The following is a 20,807-nucleotide window of genomic DNA, read 5'->3' on the forward strand; positions in this document are numbered from 1 at the left end:
ACATTTAGCATACATGCATGTTTACTTTTAAATTATTGTATACGTACATCTAGAGAGACTCCCTCAGAGTTGCTAGAAGATGATGTGCGATCACCCATAACATCTGTTGATTCTCCAATTGCTGGCAATGATGTTGAGTTATTAGGGATTGGGTAAAACAGAGAAAGGGGAGATGGAGAGACATCTGCAGCACGTAAAAAAGAGGATTGTTTGCTCTGTAACCGTAAATGATCCTCAACAAGCATAAGTATCACAATGGCATTCTCTACTAAAGCCACAGACAAGTGAGCAGCATTCTCAGCCTCTGCCATTGCATCGTTTGGAGATAAACCCTCAGCTGCAACACCAGCAGCAGCCACAGCAATATTTTGAGTCTGCATTAAGGAAAATCTGAATGTAGACATTATTGTTGTTTTTCTTCCACTCTTTTCAACAAAGAAATATAAATAATTGCAATTGTACTCATTCCTGTACATACAGATTTTTATTTCACAAGTGTGCTTAGGAATAAGTGGAGAGATTTTATTTTCTAGATGAGCCTAGACATTAATAACCAAAATTGACTGATGGGGAAAAAATAATATCAGAAGAACAAAAGGACAACATTATCATGCCATGGCATAAATGAAACTCTTTGTAAGGAAAATGCAATAATGATTGAAAATAATATGTACCTGGACCTGCAATTCTCTAGCAGCAAAGTCAATCAAACCCCCCAAGAGTCTTCTCTTAAATATCGGTAACGATTCTTCACGTCTTCAAGACATTAACCAAGGAAGAACGGTCATATAAATCATGATGAAAAATAGTGTAGTCTGTCACTAGAAACTTTTTATCAAAACAAGGAAATAATATAAAAAAGAAAACTACTCCCCGTTAAACCCGACTAGCGAGTGTGGGGTGGAGGTAATTCTTGTACGCAACCTTACCCTTGCATAATTGCAAAGAGGTTATTTTCTTGCAAGGAAATAATATGATAGTATTAAAAGAGTCTGTAAAAATCTTACCCAAAATTCTTCATATTCTTTTTCTACAAAGTTAGACTAGGATCATGGCAATATATTCTGAGAGTAAGAGAGAGAGAGGAAGAAAAGAAAAAGATAAAGAGAAAGCAGAAGAAAATAAAGGAGAACATGCCAACTAAATGATATCGTAGAGTAGCCTTATGCAAAGAACTGCAAATTCATTATCATAAATACCACTAATGTCAATTTATTCAAGCCAGTCTCAGACATAATTGTTCCTCTTTAGGTTCCCTGTCAGTAAATGTGGAAATAGATCCCTCCATCTTTTCATATTTCTTCATCAAGTGTCTACAACTTTTAATCATTTTTAGGACTTACTAAACCTTGTTTAAACTAGCGTGAAACTAAGATTTCCCAAAGGTCCAGCTTATCTTTCTTTTAGTTAATCTTGGGACTACCTTCACTACCCTGGAACTTAACATAGCTCATATTTTTTGTATAAAATCCAAATCATGGACTTTGAAAATATATATTTTATGTTTCGCTAGCAACCATGAAATAGGGTGTTAGAGAGTGTACAAATAGCTTAGTGAGTTTTGCGGTTGTAGTTGTAACAGCATATCTCAACGAACTGCCTCTACATAACTGAATCTAGGTCATAAATATAGAAACTAAGGCCTTGTTTGAATATTTTCTAAATATAGTTTTTTTTTGTTTTCTGAACAAAAAAAACTCGTTTGATAAGGCCTGTTTTATTAAAAAAAAGTTTTAAAATTGTAACAATTTTTTTTGTTTTTAGAATCAAATTTAGAGAACATGTCTGAGTTGTTTTTATTTTGTGTTTTGACTTCTAACTTTCAAAACAAAACAAAAAACTGAAAACACTTGTTTCCATAACTATTCGATAAAACAGTTCTAAGAAGAAAAAAAATCAGAACACAATCAAACATTCCCTAAATAACGGTTTTTCCTTGTTTTCTCTCCATGTTTACATTTAACAAGGTATAAAGAGTTTGATTCGGTCCTGCTATGGCTTTGTCCCGAAACCCATTCTGAAATTTCACATCGCCAAACACCTGTTTCCCTCACTTCTCTGCAACTACTCCGCTCACTTTTTGGCAATTAGTCTCAAATGGTCTAGATAAGAAAAAATCTCTCATATGGAAGTGTTAGATAAATATAAACCATTAATATAACCTCACCTAATAGCTTAAACTTTTAAGTTGAAATCGTTCTTTCCATGGTATCAGAGCCTTCGTGACCAAGTGGCAATAAGAGCAAATGTTTCTTGATAATCTATCCCATACGTCTGAGTATACCCATTTGCAACTAGTCTGGCCTTATATCTATTGACGCTGCCATTTGCAATGAATTTGATGGTGTACACCCACTTGGAACCCACTGGGTGCTTTCCTCTTCGTAATTCCATAATATCTCGTGTTATTTCTTTCTGAAGCATCCATTTCTTCAATGATAGTCAACTTCCAATTTGGATCATGAAGGGCTTCTTGGATGTTTTTGGGAATCTTCATACTATCCAAGATTGTGTTGAAGGAACGAAAACCTAGAGATAATGTGGCATAAGAGACATATTGAGCTATGGGATATAAAGTACAAGACCCGGTTCCTTTCCTGAAAGCAATTGGCAAATGTAAATCCTCATAGGCATGTTGGGTTGGATCCAGATTGTTGGAACTAGAAGCCGAAGTGGAATCCTGGCAATGCAAAGAGCCTAGAATATTTACATTTTGAGGAGGTTGTCTCCGACTATAAACTAGCAATTGTTTCTGCTGATTATTGTCTCCAACTTTTTCCAACTGCTCATCTCCCCCTATCTCCAATGGTGGTGAGTTCTATGATGAAGGGATGGATAAGGGAATAGGTGACACTGAGGTTTCCCAAGACTGGTCTTCATCTGGAAGCTGCCCCTGAAAAGAAGGCTGAGAAAAGAAAGATTGACTATCAAAGAAAGTGATATCCATAGAGACAAAAACCTTTCGGAGAGATGGGGAATATCATTTATATCCTTTTTGAGTAGGAGAGTATCTAATGAAGACACACTTGTGAGATTTAGGATAAAGTTTGGATCGTTGGTGTTATGGAACATAGACAAACACAACACACCCGAACAATTTTGGAGGAAGTGAAGACATAGAACTAAGAGAGGGATGGTTCTTTAAAAGACATGATAGCGGAGAAAAAACTGAAAGACAAGGGAAAGCATTCGGTTGATAAGGTAGGTGGCAGATAGAACGGCTTCCCCCCATAAATATTTAAGGACATTCATGGTGAACATAAGAGCACGACATACTTCAAGAAGATGTCTATTCTTTCTCTCTACTACCCTATTCTGTTGAGGAGTATCAGGACATGAACTCTAATGAAGGATACCATGATGAGACAAGTATTCACCAAGGATAGAATATTGTTTGTCCGAAGAATTTTTATGGAAGTGCCAAATTGGTTTTGGACCATGGCATGAAAATTTTTGAAAACTTGTACAGTATCAGACTTTTCTTTGAGAAGAAAGACCTAACACACTCGAGAATGGTCATCACGAGACAGAAATATTCTTTACACGAGATGGACCCCATATATCACAGTGAACAAGAGTAAATAGGGAGGATTCTTTATATTTTCTAATGGGATATCATACGCGAGTGTTTTACTAACTGACAAATGTCACAAGAAAACACATTGGGTTTTTTATGGGTAAAGAGATTTGATAACAACTTTTGAAGGAAACTGAAATTTAGGTGCCCTAACTTACGGTGCCACAACATTACATCATCACCACAATTGGAAACAAAGAAAGGATCATTTACAACAAAATCAGCTTGATTCTCCATATAATCAGATCCCTTAAATTAGGGACAACTAAGCTTTATCCTCTCTGATTCCTGTTCCTGAAAAACACAACCATGCACCGAAAATTTTGCAAAACAACTAAGCTTTATTGTCTGCTTACTAACATAAATGAGATTGCATGCTAAATTAGGGACATGTAGAAAAAATTTAACATTTTTCCCGATCCCTACAATTTGGGAAAAACTTCCATCCACTATTTTGACCCGAGAATTCTCATAGCATGGATGTTAGGAATAGAACAATGTCGGATTAACTGTCGTGTGATCCGAGGCCACGGAGTCAATTATCCAACAAGTACTACCATCAACATGTATCGCAGTACCTTGTTTAACTACATTGCTAGATGGCACACTCAACAAACTAAAATATGGCATTTCTAGCTTTGCAAATTCAGCCTCCAACCCATTGGTCCCAACAGCTTCGCTGCTTGAAGTCTTACCACTCTCAATCAAATTTAAAGTTGAGGTATCCAATTCGAACACAGAAGAAGCTGATGCATGGGACATGATACTCTCTGAGTCATCCAAAGCAGCAAACTTACAGCAGCAGAAAGGGCACCAATTCGAGCCCAACAGCAGCAGCAGGCACTCTGTCAGTTGTTTTTTTCCTTAGGAAGCCATAGTTCGAAAGAAAGCAATGTCTCTAATCACTGATTCGAGTCTTCAAAAGATCGGAGAAAGGAAGACAAGCCGAACGAGACCAGTCCGGTCCGAAACAGGGTCTTGCAGGGCGGCAAGTGGCTTTCACGCTCCAGAAGGTGGCTGCGTATGGGCACACGTAGGGATGACGCGCCAAGTTTTCTCCGGCCCGTGGTAACGCATCGTAGGGCAGATTCAGGTGGGTGTAATGCCCGGCCACTTCAAGAATCAATGACTATCCCCACATACTAACACGAGATTTTTCAGTTTTTTCAGTGTACTTTTTCCTCATTCGCACACTTTCCGGAAAAACTTCTCAGGAGGTCACCCATCCCAGAATTGCCCCAAGTCAAGCACGCTTAACTATAGAGTTCTTCCGTTCCGGGCTACGAAAAGTAGATGCATCTTGTTAGTATAGGTAGTACCAATCAATTCTTATAAACTATTCCCAACTGTACCGTCCCATACCAGCACAGTCTCTGGAATCCCTCTCTTTCGGGTGTTGAATCAATTCATGTACCCCCATTGCTGGAAGCCTGCCAGGAGTCGCTCCTTGTCCATGCCCTTTCGCACCGGCGATCACTCCCCGCCCTCGTCAGCGTCCGGGATGTTACATTCCCACCAGCTTCCGCCTGGTTCGTCCTAGAACCACACTGTACTGGAAGAGAGGCCCTGCTATGATACCACTTGTAACGCCCGGCCGCTTCAAGAATCAATGACTATCCTCACATACTAACACGAGACTTTTCAGTGTACTTTTTCCTTACTCGCACACTTCCCGGGAAAACTTCCTAGGAGATCACGCATCCCAGAATTGCCCCAAGTCAAGCACGCTTAACTATGGAGTTCTTTCGTTCCGAGCTACCGAAAAGTAGATGCATCTTGTTAGTATAGGTAGTACCAATTAATTCTTATAAGCTATTCCCAACTGTACCGTCCCATACCAGCACAGTCTCTGGAATCCCTCTCTTTCAGGTGTTGATTCGATTCGTTCATGTACCCCCGTCGCTGGAAGCCTGCCAGGAGCCGCTCCTTGTCCATGCCCTTTCGCCCCGGCAATCACTCCCCGTCTCGTCAGCGCCCGGGATGTTACAGTGGGCCTTCTTGGAACTTGTAGATCGGCATTTTCTGATTCCAATTGTACCTTTTTAGGCTGGAAAAATGTTCTGATGGCTCGACGGTGGTGACAGACTGGAATTTGACCGGTTTTGGCCTTCTACAGTGACTGGTAGCCTTACTTTACCGTTGGGACGAAAGAAATACAGCCTTGACAATGTTGTTTTTCAGTTTTCGGGTAAGTTTTCTGTTGATGTGCCGCCGGTTTTTTTGTTTTGGTGGTGGCTAGGCTTTCTTTGAACCTTTTAGCTCTTGATATCATGTAAAAAACCATTTCAACCAAAAAAAATTAAGCTATTGGGTAAAGCTACATTAATTGTTTATATTTATCTAAGACGCCCCCTCACACAAGAGCCATTGGGCTTGAAGGGTAGACAATGCACAAGCCCGCTACTTCTACTAAGAAATTCCACAATACTTAATTATTTATTAACTGAATGGGGCCAGTGAGGATCAAACTCGTGACACTGAGACTCTGTTACCATGTAAAAAATCAATTCAACCCAAACGCATAAGCTGTTGGGTAAGGCTACATTAAGGGTTTTATATAACTCTAACACGCCCTCTCTCACGAGAATCCATTGGTTTAAAGGGTAGACAATGCACAAGTCCACCTACCTGTTTTAAGAAATTCCACAATACTTAATTATTTATTAACTTAATGGGGGTGGTGAGGATCGAACTCGTTACCACTTGGCCACGGAGACTTTAATATCATGTAAGAACTAATTCAACCCAAAAGCTTAAGTATTAGGTGATGGCCTTTTTAATAATTTATATTATTCTCTAACACACCCCATCACGAAAGAGCCCTTTGGGCTTGAAGGGTGGCTAATGCACAAGCCCACCTACCTGTGCTAAGAAACTCCATAAGACTTAATTATTTATTAATTAAATGAGGGGTGGTGAGGATCGAACCCATGACACCGAGGCTCTGATACCTTGTTAGAACTAAATGTTTCATTCATGTATTCAAATGGAATGAGATTTTACAATATATAGCAAAGCCAAAAAAGTAAGAAAGGAAACAACAAAAGCTACATGGGCTAAGGCCCATTACACCAAGTTACAAGAAATTCCCAAGGGAAGCAACAAGTCGAAGCTGTGATTAAAAGTGGGTTTCACTTGAGGTTCCTCGTCGTTTTCTCTCTAATGATGATCGATACTGTGATTGAGTTTATAAGGAGTATCTTGGGTGGTGGTTCGTGGGTTCTCTTGTCTCTTTCAGACTCGGTTCTACCTCAAGTGGTTGATTGTGTGCATTCATGGCAATGGTGAGACGAGATCCGTAGCTTCTTCAACTCTCAAAATCGGCCAAAGGTTCTACAATTTTGATGCACAATTCCAATGAAGGCATTTTGTGAATCTTGAAGTATTCGTTAGGATTAAAGCCATCATTGACTTTTTGATTTTGATTGGAAATCCGATTTCTCATGAACATTCGAATATAATATTGAAGGGACTTCTTGAGGAGTACGATTCGATCATTAGACTTGATACATATGCGGTGACTGAGATTAGATCTCTATTTTTAGCTCATGAAGCTTATGTCAAAAACTAGGAATACGAGTCTTTAATGGATTCGCTCTGTTAATTTGGCACACAAGCAACCAAATACCAATCCATTATTATAACTACTTTTGACTCTTCGGCACCCTTGGTGCTACATTCAATGCCTTTTTCTAATGATTTTGGCTCTGAAGCTCCGTTTTGCGCCATTTCATCATGAAGAAATTGGATAGCGGATTGATCACTACTCCATATATCCCTTTTGGTTATCAATTAACTTACATCTTGACTAAGGGACTTCCCACTGAAAGATTTCAAGATCTCACTAACAAGCTAAAAATGATAAATATCAATTTCTCAACTTGGGGGGAAGTCGTAAATACATATATATTGTAATAATTATTCATTTTCCCCTCTGTTAGATAGACTATGATAAGTCAGATTATAAGAGATTTATGGTACAAATTATAGGTTTTATTAAGAGATCATGCTCTAGATAACTTGTCTTGGCCTTGACAGAGGGAGTTTCATCTGCTTAATATATGGGCAAAGTACCCTCTATAATAACTAAGCAATCCTACCCCCTTGAGCTTGCTATTGGAATTGAGCTAGGATCAGCCATTTTAACATGGTGTCAAAGCTTGCCCAGATAACATGTCTCGGGCCACCCACAAAGGTCTAAGGCCTCTTGTGAAAATCATGCTCCAGATAACTTGTCTAGGGCACGAGGGAGGTGTTAATAATGTTCATGCTGTAGATAACCAATCATGGGTATGAGAGGGCAAAGTATCCTTTATAATGATTGAGCAATCTTCCCCCCTAAGCTAATTTTGGGGTTGAGTTAGGCCTAATTATTCTAATTGGTTTGATTTCTCCATATTGTTTCCCTAGAATTAGCATTTCAATTAGGAAAGTAATAATTAGCAATTATTCTCATTTGCCTATATGATGGCCTTTGAGATTTGTATATCATTGTAAGAAAGTAAGGAAAAGGCCCAAGACCATCAACCCAATAAAGAGACAGCATCCCTCAACAGTGGTAACAACTAAGAAGTAGGAGGATATCGAAGGCAAAGGAATATAGTTTGTTACAGAAGAGTATCGGTGGCAGGCTGTGAATGGAGAGGGAGAGTTGAGAGGTAGTGGAATTGAGAAATGTAGAGAGGAAGGAGGTGGTTATATGGAGATGGAAGAGTAGAGGAAGGGTACGCAATAATTTAGTGAGTTTATATTTAAATTCGGGAACTCTAAAGGAACTGAGTTATTAGGGTCTTTAGACTTATAGGGAGCAGGGTGAACCTTACATGTACCAGCATTTTTTGTTACTGCTTATTTTCTTTTCTTTACTGCTTTGACATATTGTTGATTTCCTTTCTCTGTTGCTGTTGAATCCCTTAAGAGCATGTCTCCATTTTATATTTTTAATAGGATTACTTGATACTATCACTAAATAATGTAAATCGATGTACATGATTAATCAAAAAATAATATTTAATGTTTCTCATATTCTAACAAAAACCTAATATGATCTGCTAGTGGTCTCATAAGAAAAATCCGGTTGCCCATTCCATTATTGAAGCTAAGTATCGCAATCTTGTTACAACAACCATTGAACTTCTTTGGATTCAGAACTTGCAAATGGAATTGCATGCACCAATGGCTACTCTTGTCATTTACTGTTATGACCTAAGCACAGTCTCCCTTTCCTACAATCTAGTGCTACACACGCGCACTAAATATATGGAGCTTAATAAGAGCTTAATTGTTTCTCATGTTCCTGTTGAATATCAGCTTGCTAATGGTCTGACTAAGTCTCCATCCAAGCTTTGATTCACTAGCCTAAGCGACAAACTCAGGGTGTTTGATCAATCTCAGTTTACTCATCCACCTAAGTTTGAGGGGGGATTGTTGTAGGAATATCTTAGTTTTGCTGTTGTGGTAGTAACAGAATATCTTAACCATATTTGACATCAATAACTGCCTCAACATAACTTATTCTGGGTCTATAAATATTAGAGACAATGTAACAATTCTCCGCTTTCAGAAATACATTTTCTGTTTCTCTCGCTTCTCTCTATCTATCTATTTATTTAATTTCCTCTCATTTTTCCACTGTTTCCTTGTTTTGTCTCCGTGTTTACATTCAACATAGGGTAACATTATACTTTCAAAAATAATTCTGCACAAATAAATTTATAGAAATATAGTCACTTCCAAATAAAGACGAGCCATAGAGAAGCGCTAAGGTTGCTCCTTATGACCAAATGGTCATGGTTCAAATCTAGGAAACAGTCTCTTTACAAAAGTGCAATGGTAAGACTGCGTACAATCGACCCTCGTCCCTACCCTCACAATTCAAAGGTGCATGTAGTCACTTCCAAAGCTTGTGATGGTCTCACAAGTATGCTTTTGTACTAGGAAATAGCATAATGTTTAGTTCAAAAACAATGTCAAATTGTATCAAGAAACAAAAGGAACACAATAACATGATGGATGCATAGTAGTAGAAATGGAGAAGGAAAAGCTATAAGAGCTCATAATGGATGCATAAATTTACCTAATTCGTTGTTGTCCTGTGCTAGATCCACCCACAATAGAAAGCCATTCTACACAATGAATTGTTGCTTCAATATCCTACACAAATTGAGCAACACTAAGAAGTCTGAATGAACCTAATAAAACTATAAATAATGCAAGCAAACAAATATGAACATCTAAAGTTAAATGAATATAGACTAAAATGGCAAGCTGGTAATACAAGTGAAATTCCAGCAGACAGATGCTACATGGTGACTAAAATATTGCATGGCTGTTAGGTGGAGACACATGAATGGTTTTATATTTTATCTCTAACAAATGACCAGTCATGCTCTATCAAAAACCCAATGAAATTCCAGTGAACCAAAAAAATATTTGCAAAATTCATTTCAAGTTCAAGTCTCATCTAATATTTTGACATTCAACAGTTACAACTCCAGCCAACGAAACAAAATTAACACACAAATTACAGGAAAAAAATTATTGCATGAACATGCTGTAAACAAGAAATCATGCAAGTGCATCATGGGCGAGAATCAGCAGCAGCATGAAGTGAGTCCTAAAATAGGGAAGTTAAAAATTCAAATAAATATTAACCTTCCATCCATCCTTTTGGCGCATTGACTGCTCTAGCATGAATATAAGGAAATTATGTATGACGTCCTCTATGTCTCCTTGGCTTGTCAAATCAGAGGATTTACTTGGACCCATCTGTCAAAGCAAAGAATGTAAACAGCATAGTTAAAGAATTACGCATAATAATTACAGAATGACACCATAAAATGATAACTTCACACAACAAATTGACATTATTCAAACAGACACAATTACTTTTAGTTATTTCCTAAGCAGGCCTGACTTTTCCCATACCATTGATTTGGAGCCATACCCATTTGCACCAATGTTGTGGTGGGACAGTAATAGTCATTAAAAATTCATGTACGTGACAGTTTTTAGCATTGTGAAAAGGTATATATGTGTTTATTGAAATTATAAGGATTTATGTATGAAAGAAAAGAAATAATAAAGACTGAATAATATGAAATTGGCATTGATTGGATGTGTTATGATGTGATGCAAACTACACATGTCTAATTCGTATTTATACTAATATTAGACTCCAAATCATAATTAAGTGTTAGAGATACATAAAACTATTAATGTTGCCTCAACCACTAGCTTAAAATTTTGGGTTGAAGTAGTTCTTTACATGATATCAGAGCTTCAGTGACCACAAGGTCACAAATTCGATCCTCACCACCCCCTAGTTGTGGAATTAAATAAGCATAAGGTAAACCAAAAAGAAAAAAAAGTGGGCCTATGCAATATCCACACTTCAAACCCAAAGAGCTCTTGCGTGAGGGGAAATGTTAGAGAATAATATAAACCATTAAAAAGGCCCTCACCCAACACCTTAATGTTTTGGGTTGAAGTGGTTCTTTATATTAAGTAAGGAAAAAAATCATGAAATATAATAAAGAAGCTATTCCTAAGAGATTATATACGATACTCTAAATAATTATAAAAGATACAATCTAGATATTATGAGATATTTTTCATATACTCTAACACTCTCCCTCTAAGCTTTAAATTAAGTTTAGGAAAGAGAAGAAAATTGAGGTGAGAGCAGCAAACTCGTTTTATTTTGCTGTAACATGACAATCGAATTACCCATAAAATTTACAAAATACTTAGGACCAAAGAGTGCAAAAACACTACTTGGACCACATATCTCAAAATGAATGAGAGAAAAACTAGACTCGATTTGACTCTTGACCTGACTTGGAAAGGAATTCCAAACATGCTTCACAAGTTGACATCTCACAATTAAAAGACCATAATCTTGCAAGACTTGAGATCATTTGCTAAATTTTTACAAACTAGGAAGACCGGGATGTTGGGATATTCAGTAGCAGCATACATCATAGGAGCAGTTGACTTGAGATAGGAAAGTCCATGTGATTCATTTCCTATACCAATTGTTTGTCTCGTACCACAGTCCTATTGGCTTCCTTAAACTCAAGGTACTCCTGGAATTTTCTCTCCGAAAGAATAGAAGGTTGTTTTCCCAATAAGACATCATATCTCTTCTCTTCTTCTTGACTAGGGTAAAAATGAGTGACATTGACAATTTTCTCTAAAAACCCATGAAAAGAATAACAAGTTTCTTATGTATGGCTTGAATGTTTACAATAAGAACAATGTAGATGGTTGCCATGGCCTCCTCGAGCACCTCTACTGCCACTACCTCCATATCCACAACGAGATCTTGAGGTAGTCACCAAGTTGATGTGTCAATGGTGTTAGAGTGGAAGTCCAAGGCTTTAAATGTCGGTACCCACAAGAGGAAAGTTTACCATTTAGAATTTGACCTCGGACATGCTCAATGTCATGGCATGCAAAACAAGTACCAAGTACAATTTGTCTAATAAACCCTGTAGATTGTCAGCCTGCAAAAACCTATTCAACTCCTCTACAATATCACATGCCTGAGCGGTAAACTTGTCATGTTATGATCTGGTTGTCAAAGGGGGACCAATTTCTAGGCCAAAGCATATAGGCATTGATTGTCATTAGCAAAAATGTAGGAAATTAGGATTAAAATATTTCTGTTTTAATTTTCTATTAATTAGTGGATACGTTTTTATTTTCTATTAATTAGTGGATAGGACTAATGACTCATTACTAAGTCATCCTTATCTATTTTTTCTCGTTCTCTGTTGTATAAATCTCCCTATCAGTGTAAATCATTTGTATCAATTTAGAAAAAAAATAATTTTTTTATATTTCTATATGGTACCAAAGCAGGTTCATTCCTACCTTAGATCAGCCATCTTCAAGGCTAAAACACCATCCAAACACCACCCAACTTCTGCCCAAACCCAGAAACCATATCTACAAACCTCCAATCGAGAAGGTGGAGTGACCATTCAACTCAGAAGGCTCTGATGAGTCGAACACCACTAGACCCATCACCGTCAGCCACCGCACGCGCCTCCACACGTGCGGCCATAAACCGGCGCGTGTAACTCACATGCCACCTTCCTGACACCTTTTTTCGCTGCGACCTGCCCAGAACCACTCACTGCCTTCTCCTCTACCTGTTTCAGAGGTCAGATCTGCAAAAGGAACAACTTGATTTTTTGGGTCAACGGTCAAATCCTCTCTTTTCTTTCATGGAATCCTCATATCGTTCTTCCGCTTCCTCATCTGCCCCTAATATTTAGTCCTCTGGAGACAACTTAGCCATACAGATCACTAGTCACGGTTGAACGGTAAGAATTTCCTGCAATGGTTTCAACTGTTAAGTTGGTCATCCGGGCAAAGGATAAGATGGGTTATCTCGACGAGAAAATTAAAAAACCTGCTGAGGATGCTTATGATTATTATAATTGGGAGAATAACAACTTCTTGGTAATGGCATGGCTGACCAATTCCATGGAATCCCAGATCAGCCAAACCTATTTGTTCCTTGATACTGCCAAGGAGATTTGGGATGTTGTTCAACAAAATTGTTCCGATTTGGAAAATACCTCTCAAGTCTTTCAACTGAAAATAAGTTGAAAGACTTGCGTCAAAGGGGTATGACCATTACTGGATCTTTTACTGCACTAACAAATTTATGGCAGGAACCGGATCTTCATTATGCACCCAACCTCAAAGGATTGGAAGCTAATACCCAGTTTAACAAACACTTGGAGAAGGAACGACTTTATGACTTTTTTGCTGGCCTCAACTGAGATCTTGATGAGGTTCGTTGTCGAATATTGGGACAGCGACCATTACCCTCACTTGCTAATGCCTTTACTGAGGTTTGGAGAGAAGCTAGTCGACGAAGAGTTATGCTGGGAGAAAAGGAATCAATTGATAAGTCTGATGATATGTCTGCATTAGCTGCCAAACGTACCATTGACCGTTCCTGTAGAGAATCAAAACGGACGGTCGTCCAAGGTGCACCCACTGCAATAAAATTGGTCATACCCGTGAGAAATGTTGAGAAATCCATGGTCATACCCGTTCATTACCTTTATTGATGACCTGTGATAACCCAAGAAAAATAATAATAATAATGATATTGTGTACCCTTATGTGTATAATTATATAATGTCAAACATGTTGGGTTTAGCATAGAGTGGTGTTATAAATATTGATATATTTGGTTGACATTGAATGTTAGTGGTTATCATTTAATTGGTAATATGAATAGTTATTTTCATTTAAATATGACCGTTACAATATATTAAGGATAATTAACGTAATTATGATGACCATTGATATTACTTGCAGTTTCAATAATTGAAATAAGTATGATGACTTTTGATATTACCAGAATTAACATCTCAGTTACAAAACTTCAGCTATAAATAGGGGCTTAACCTAACCAAACCAAATCACTTTCAATCCTCAACATTTCTCCATCTTCTCCTCTTCTTCTCTTTCATGGGATTTCAAATTTTATTTTGGTATTATTCTTCTGGCTTCCGACTGTGCTTCTCTTCTCTAATCGTTTTTCCTCCTCGAAGTCATCAAACACAGAGACTAGGTAATCCTAATCCCTAGGAGATCTTAGGTTAGTTTCATATGAAATTTGTTGGGTATAATCATAATGCTTTAGAAATAATAGATTAACTTTTATAAGAAATTTTGTCTAATGTAATCCTAATCCTTAGGGCATCTTAAATTAGTTTTAGATGAAATTTGGTATACATAATCCTTTAGGTGATCGTAGGATAATTTTATATTAAATTTGCTAAATGTAATCTTAATCCTTGGAAATTTTAGGATGTTTTCATATATTATATGTAACCCTTAGGGTATTTAAATTAAATTATTTTAACCTCTAGAAATTAATTGGATTAATTATTGGGATTTTGGCTTTACTCTAATAGATGTGAATATTTGAATTCCAATTGGAAAATTATGATATGATGATTGGATTTGGGTTTTACTCTTTGAATCTGATTTGGAAAATTATGATATGATAATTGGATTTGGGTTTTACTCTGGTAGATGTCGAATATGAACATTATGATATTTTGGATACTGGATTTGAAAATTATGATGGATGGATTTCGAAATTATGATATTCTTGAAAATTTGAATTTGGAAATTATACTCTTGATTAAATTGATGTGAAAAATATGAAAAATATTTGAGAAAATTTTCCAATTATAACGATTGTGATAAGATTGAATTTTATTTGATTGTGTGTGATTGTAATAAATAATAGTGGGAGGATAGCTTTTGCGATGGTACCTCCTAAAAGTGATGAACACAACCTTTGGGCTTTATGCCTTCGATATTACATGATGTGACAATGATATTTTCCGTTCTTCCCAAAGTGGAATCTGGCAACAGGGTTTCCCAAGGTATTAGTAGCAACTTTGGAAAGAGGTGTGCACACTAGGATTTGATATTTTGATATGGCCAATTTTGATTATACGTGGCTTGCAACAGGGTTTCCCGGGTCACGGGGTAGACTGCCAACAGGGTTTCCCGAGTCTACCATGGTTCTCTTCCCACTAAATACACTAAATGGATTAAATAAAGATTAATATAATTAATAACGAGTTGATATTTGATTTGGATTTTTGAGTTATATTATTTTATTGGATTATTATGAGTTATATTTTTTATTTTTTTATTTATTTTTGTATATTGGATTGGGATTACCAGCTTTGCTGACTGTTTGTGTTTGTCATTGTTTTACGGCAATGATCCTACTGGGGAGCATATTTTCAGTGAAGCAGGTTGCAAAGGATGGGGCTAGCTGTGGGCAGTGAGGATCATGACTCAGATATTTCTAGCTAGTTCCTAAGTTTAGAAATTTTATGAGATTCAATAAATGCATCCGACATATTTCATTTAGTTAAACTTTAGTCTTTGGTTTTATTTTAATGTAATAAATTTAGCCTTGCACTTGCCCATAGTACAAATGCGGCGGTAACATTTCCCAATTTGGTTAATTTTAAATTTCACAGTTATTTATGATTTTAGAAATTTTATGTTATTATAAATTGTTAAAAATTTGGGGGTGTTACATGGCCACTCCCGAGTTTGTTAGGTACACCTTCTAAAGGAAAAGTTAGATGCTGCATCCATTTTTTAAAATTACATACCATGGTTCAAACCAAATTCCAAGTTGCTATACAAAGTCTTCGTACAGATAATGGCAAAGAGTATTTTAACTCTATTCTTGGAGAATATCTCTCATAACATGGCATCCTTCACCAAAGCTCGTGTCCTGACACACCCCAGCAAAACGGAGTTGCAGAAAGAAAAAACTGACATCTCCTTGAAGTTGCTCGAGCTCTTATGTTCACTATGAGTGTTCCTAAATACCTTTTGAGGGAAGCCATTCTCGCTACCCCATACCTTATCAATCGAATGTCATCTCGAACTCTCAACTTTCAATCTGCTCTCTCTAGCCTTTTCTGCACCTTCCCTTTCTTCCGAGTCATCTCCTCTCTACCTCCCAAGTTATTTGGTTGTGTCGTATTTGTCCATATTCCCTTTCATCAATGGTCCAAGCTTGATCCTAAGTCTCTCTGATGTGTCTTCATTGGTTATTCTCCTACTCAACGTGGCTATAAATGTAATTCATCCTCTCTTCGTACGGTCTTTGTCTCTATGGATGTTACCTTTTCTGAGACTTAACCTTTCTTTCCCCTAACTTCTCTTCAGGTGGAGTCTTGGGGATCTATTGATGTCACAGTATTACCTCTACTATTGGAAACAGGGGGAGCTACAAAATCCTCACCATCAGGAGCCTCCTCAAAGTGGGGATAAGTTTATAGCAAGCGAAAGCCTCCTCAAAGTGTGAATAACCCAGAGCCTCTACACTGCCAGGATTCTGGACCAAGTTCTAGTTCCAGCACCCCGACCCTTGAGTGCCATGACGAAAATGATCTACACTTGCCCATTGCTCTCAGAAAAGGTACTCGATCTTGTACTACTCATCCTATTTCTAATCATATTTCATATGAAAAGTTGTCCCCAGGATTTCGTGCTTTCAATACTATATTGGCCAATTCAAAAATACCGAGAAATATACATGAGGCTCTCAGTGATCCAAAATGGAGGGATGTTGCCTTTGAAGAAATGAATACTTTAGAAAGAAATGGAACTTGGGAGATAGTGACCCTACCAAAGGGAAAACAGGCAGTAGGATGCAAATGGGTGTTTACAATAAAATTCAATGCAGATGATAGCATCAACAGATACAAGGCAAGATTGGTTGCGAAGGGTTCATCTAGACTCATAGGATAGATTATCATGAGACTTTTGCTCCAGTTGCTAAGGTCAATACCATTCGAGTTCTCTTATCACTTGTTGCTAACCTAGATCGGTCTCTGCAACAGTTAGATGTGAAAAATGTGTTCCTAAATGGTGATTTATATGAAGTCTATATGGATCCTCCACCTGGCTTTAAAAAGGGACATGGATCAGTGTGTAAACTAAAAAAGTCTCTCTATGGGTTGAAACAGTCTCCTAGAGAATGGTTTGAAAAATTCACACAAGCTGTCAAAGGAAAAAGGCTTCATTCAAGCACAGACTGATCATACTCTCTTCCACAAACACTCTAAGGATGGTAAAATTGCTATTCTTATTGTGTACGTGTAATATCCCAGAAAAATAATAGTAATTTATAATAATAAATTAGTAATAATAAAAAATTAAAAAATAGTAGTAAAAATAATAATGTATGTATATATATATATATATAATTAGGACTAATAAATTGTGATAAATTGAATTATTAATTGATTGGTCATTTATGTATTAATGTTTGATTGGTAATGTGATTGGATTAGAATAAGTCAACAAACTTAATTTGATTAGATATCATGAGTCTGCCCTGAGTTAGCAAACGAATCAGCGATATTCTGAGCCATGAGAAATTAAGAAGAAAAAGGAAATAATTGTACAAAGCCCATATCTAAGCCTAAAACTCCAACTATAAATAGAGGCCTAGCCTAACCAAACCAAATCACTTTCATTCCTTAGCATTTCTCTTCTTCTCCTATTCTTTTCTTTCTTCTTTCAAATTTCTTTTTGTTTTTATTTTATTATTATTTTTCTTTGGCTACCAACCGAGCTTCTCTTCCCAAATCGCTTTTTTTTCTAGAAGTTAGCAAACACGGAGACCAGGTAATCCTAATCCCTAGGTATTCGTAAGTTATCTCTTTTATATGAAATTTGGGTGTAATCCTTATATATAATCCAAATCCCTAGAAAGTCATAGGTTATATTTATCCTAATTCCTAAGTACACTTAGAAATTTTGTATGAAAATATTTTTTTGGGTTATAATATTTTAGGTTATAATTCCTCATATTATGGTATGATTGTATTTGCTTGTATATTCTCAAGCATGTGATTGATCATATTGTGGTATGATCATTATAGGTTAACTCTCTTTGATCCAATCTTGGAAGATTAAGCTTTGGAAGCTTCTCTCTGTTGGTTTGTGAACTTGATTATGGAACTTTTTACAGTTACACTTCTGTGTGTCCTAGGGTTAGTCCCTTTGTGTGCTCCACAATGTCCTTTGAGAATAGTTGGAATTTGTGACCTGTGATAATGTTTAATAAAGTATGTTCATGCATATAATATGTTGTGTGAAATATGCATGTTGTTTGTGAAGCCTGATTGCTTGTGGGGCCTGATTGTTTATTGAGCCTGATTGCTCGTGCGGCCTGATTGCTCGTGCGGCCTGATTGCCTATTCTCTGATCAGTAGAAATTGGGGGAACTTCCGCTGAATCTTTGTGGGGTTCCAGTTGGCGTTGGCCTTAGAGTTGTTAACACTCTAGGAATGTCTCGGGAGTTATATGATGGGGTCCTTGAACTATATTCCTGATGGATGTTCTTGGATTTGTGCCCATTTGGTTGTTGATTGCTGATTGCTTGATTGATTGCTTGATTGTTTGATGGTATGATGTACTATATGGATATTATTATTGTTTGCACATTTGAGTGAGCCATTGGATGGAGTGACCCTACCCCGCGTTATGGGGCATTATTTTCAGGTACCACTACTGCTGCTGGAGGAGCAGTGGGCAAGAAGCCTACTTATTGTGGACATGAGCATATGGAGTATTTTGACATATACATAGGAGTGCATAAGGATTTACTTGGCATTTTGAGATATTATTTTGATGCACATGGTAGTTGCTTATTTTGTATCATTGACTTAGTGCATGAACATTGGTCTTGTATGAGATGTTGAGGACATGCTTAGAGTTGTCCATGCTTTTGTTTCTAAGTCATTTGATTATTATGTTGATTATATAATAGTTAAATTTGATAGTTGATGTAAATATAATTGTATAATTGGATAACCTTTTATATGTAAATATTGATTTATGTGATGGAAGGGCCTAAAGCCTATTGTAGTTATTGGAGATGTTTAAACTATAATGAATGAAAATGGAAAATTGTGTATGAAAAAGTAATAAGAGGAATTAATGTATATTCTGGGTTGTAAAAGCACCAAGGTTTGTTGATCCTTTGGATGCCACCCTTTTAGTATATTAGGTACCATTTTTAAGTATTGGAACACACTTGTTCAAAGTGAGAAAAAGTTGTAAAAACAAAGGAGACTCTGCTGAAATTTCTAGAAAAATAGTGAGATTTTACCCTAACTTTGAGAGACCATAACTCTCTCCACAGTGGTTGAAATAAGGCGTATCATACTTTATTTTGAAGCTTAAGATGTCCCCTTTATTGTCATAAAATTTGGTGTCATTTGGAGTTATGGAGACTGCCCAGTTTGCGTTTGAATGAGAGCTGTTCAATTCGCGCTGTAAGTTGACAGCATTGTTACACGTTTTTGAAAAATTCATATCTCTCTCATTTCTTACCCAAATTAGGCTTATGATATATCAAACTGAAGCTTGAGGTGTCTTTTAGAAAATATTAAAAATTGAGAGAAAAATAAGTGTGAAACGTCTGCAGTTCAAAAAGCAGTGAGAGATGTATGTGTACTTGAAAGTGCAATTTTGACAGTTTTAAGAAATTAACTTACGACGAGCGTATTCGGAGTTGTAGAACTCCAAATAGAGCGTGTGATACCTTATTGGAAAAGTAAAAGAGTGTAGACTAACATATCAAAAGATGAGAATTTATGAACGTCAAGTTGCAGTTTTGGAAAAACTGAATGTACCTTAAGTAGGTAAAACGTCAAATTGTGTATTTGTGCTTCTTTGGTTTATGGGAACAACTTAGCAACTTTAAATGGACGTTGTATGATGTTAAGCAATAGTATTTTTTATTCCGCAATAGTTTTGGGTTACAAACAATCACATTTTTGGAAAATGTTGAATACAAACGTTTTATAAACGTAAGGATTTTGTAAGCGGTATTAAAAAGAAAAGTTTTATCGTAATTTTTAAATGAACTGTTGTGATTGTAAGTGCGCTTAATATCATAATTGTTGATAACATTATCGGATGCATCCGGGGTGTTACAATTGGGCAGGTTCATCAGTGGACAGGAGATCTACCTCAGGCTATTGCACCAATGTATGGGGAAATCTTGTTACTTGGAGAAGCAAAAAGCAAACAGTGGTTGCAAGAAGTAGTGCTGAAGCAGAATTTCGAGCTTTAGCTCATGTAGTTTGTGAAGGAATCTAGTTGAGAAGACTTCTCGAAGAGTTGAAAATCTTATATTCCTTACCAATAAAACTATATTGTGACAACAAGGCAACTGTCAGCATTGCTCAAAATCCCGTACACCATGATCGAACAAAGCACGTGGAAGTTGATCGCCACTTCATCAAAGAAAAATTAGATGATGGAAATGTGCGTATGATGTATGTTCCTAGCAAAGAGCAAACTGCAGATATCCTCACTAAGGGCCTACACCGTCCACCCTCCATCCTTTGAAGACTTGATTGGCAAGCTAGTAATGATCAACATTTACCTCCTAACTTGAGAGGGAGTGTAGAAAATTAGGATTAAAATTTCCGTTTTTATTTTCTATTAATTAGTGGATACGTTTTTTTTTTTCTATTAATTAGTGGATAGGACTAATGACTCATTGCTGAGTCATCCTTATCTATTTTTTCTCATTCTCTTTTGTATAAATCTCCCTATCAGTGTAAATCATTTGTATCAATTCAGAAAAAATAATTCTTTTATATTTCAATAAAACAGATTGCAAGCCTTGTTC

The 20,807-nt window shown here is 36.8% G+C and overlaps 1 protein-coding gene across 1 annotated transcript in view; it reads right to left on the bottom strand.

The window, feature by feature from the left end:
* Window positions 1-20,807, bottom strand: part of LOC133292600 (BEACH domain-containing protein C2-like) — a 119,384-nt gene that overhangs the window by 77,142 nt on the left and 21,435 nt on the right. Inside the window, exons 6-9 of the mRNA XM_061491025.1 lie at window positions 10,232-10,345; window positions 9,654-9,730; window positions 675-756; window positions 48-374 (exon numbers count right to left, since the gene is read on the bottom strand). Coding sequence (XP_061347009.1) covers window positions 48-374; window positions 675-756; window positions 9,654-9,730; window positions 10,232-10,345 — 600 coding nt within the window. The remainder of the gene's footprint in view (window positions 1-47; window positions 375-674; window positions 757-9,653; window positions 9,731-10,231; window positions 10,346-20,807) is intronic.

This window comes from Gastrolobium bilobum, unplaced genomic scaffold, assembly GCF_033153095.1.
Source record: "Gastrolobium bilobum isolate Gb01-03AN ecotype WA unplaced genomic scaffold, APGP_CSIRO_Gbil_v1 utg909, whole genome shotgun sequence".
Lineage (NCBI taxonomy): Eukaryota > Viridiplantae > Streptophyta > Magnoliopsida > Fabales > Fabaceae > Gastrolobium > Gastrolobium bilobum.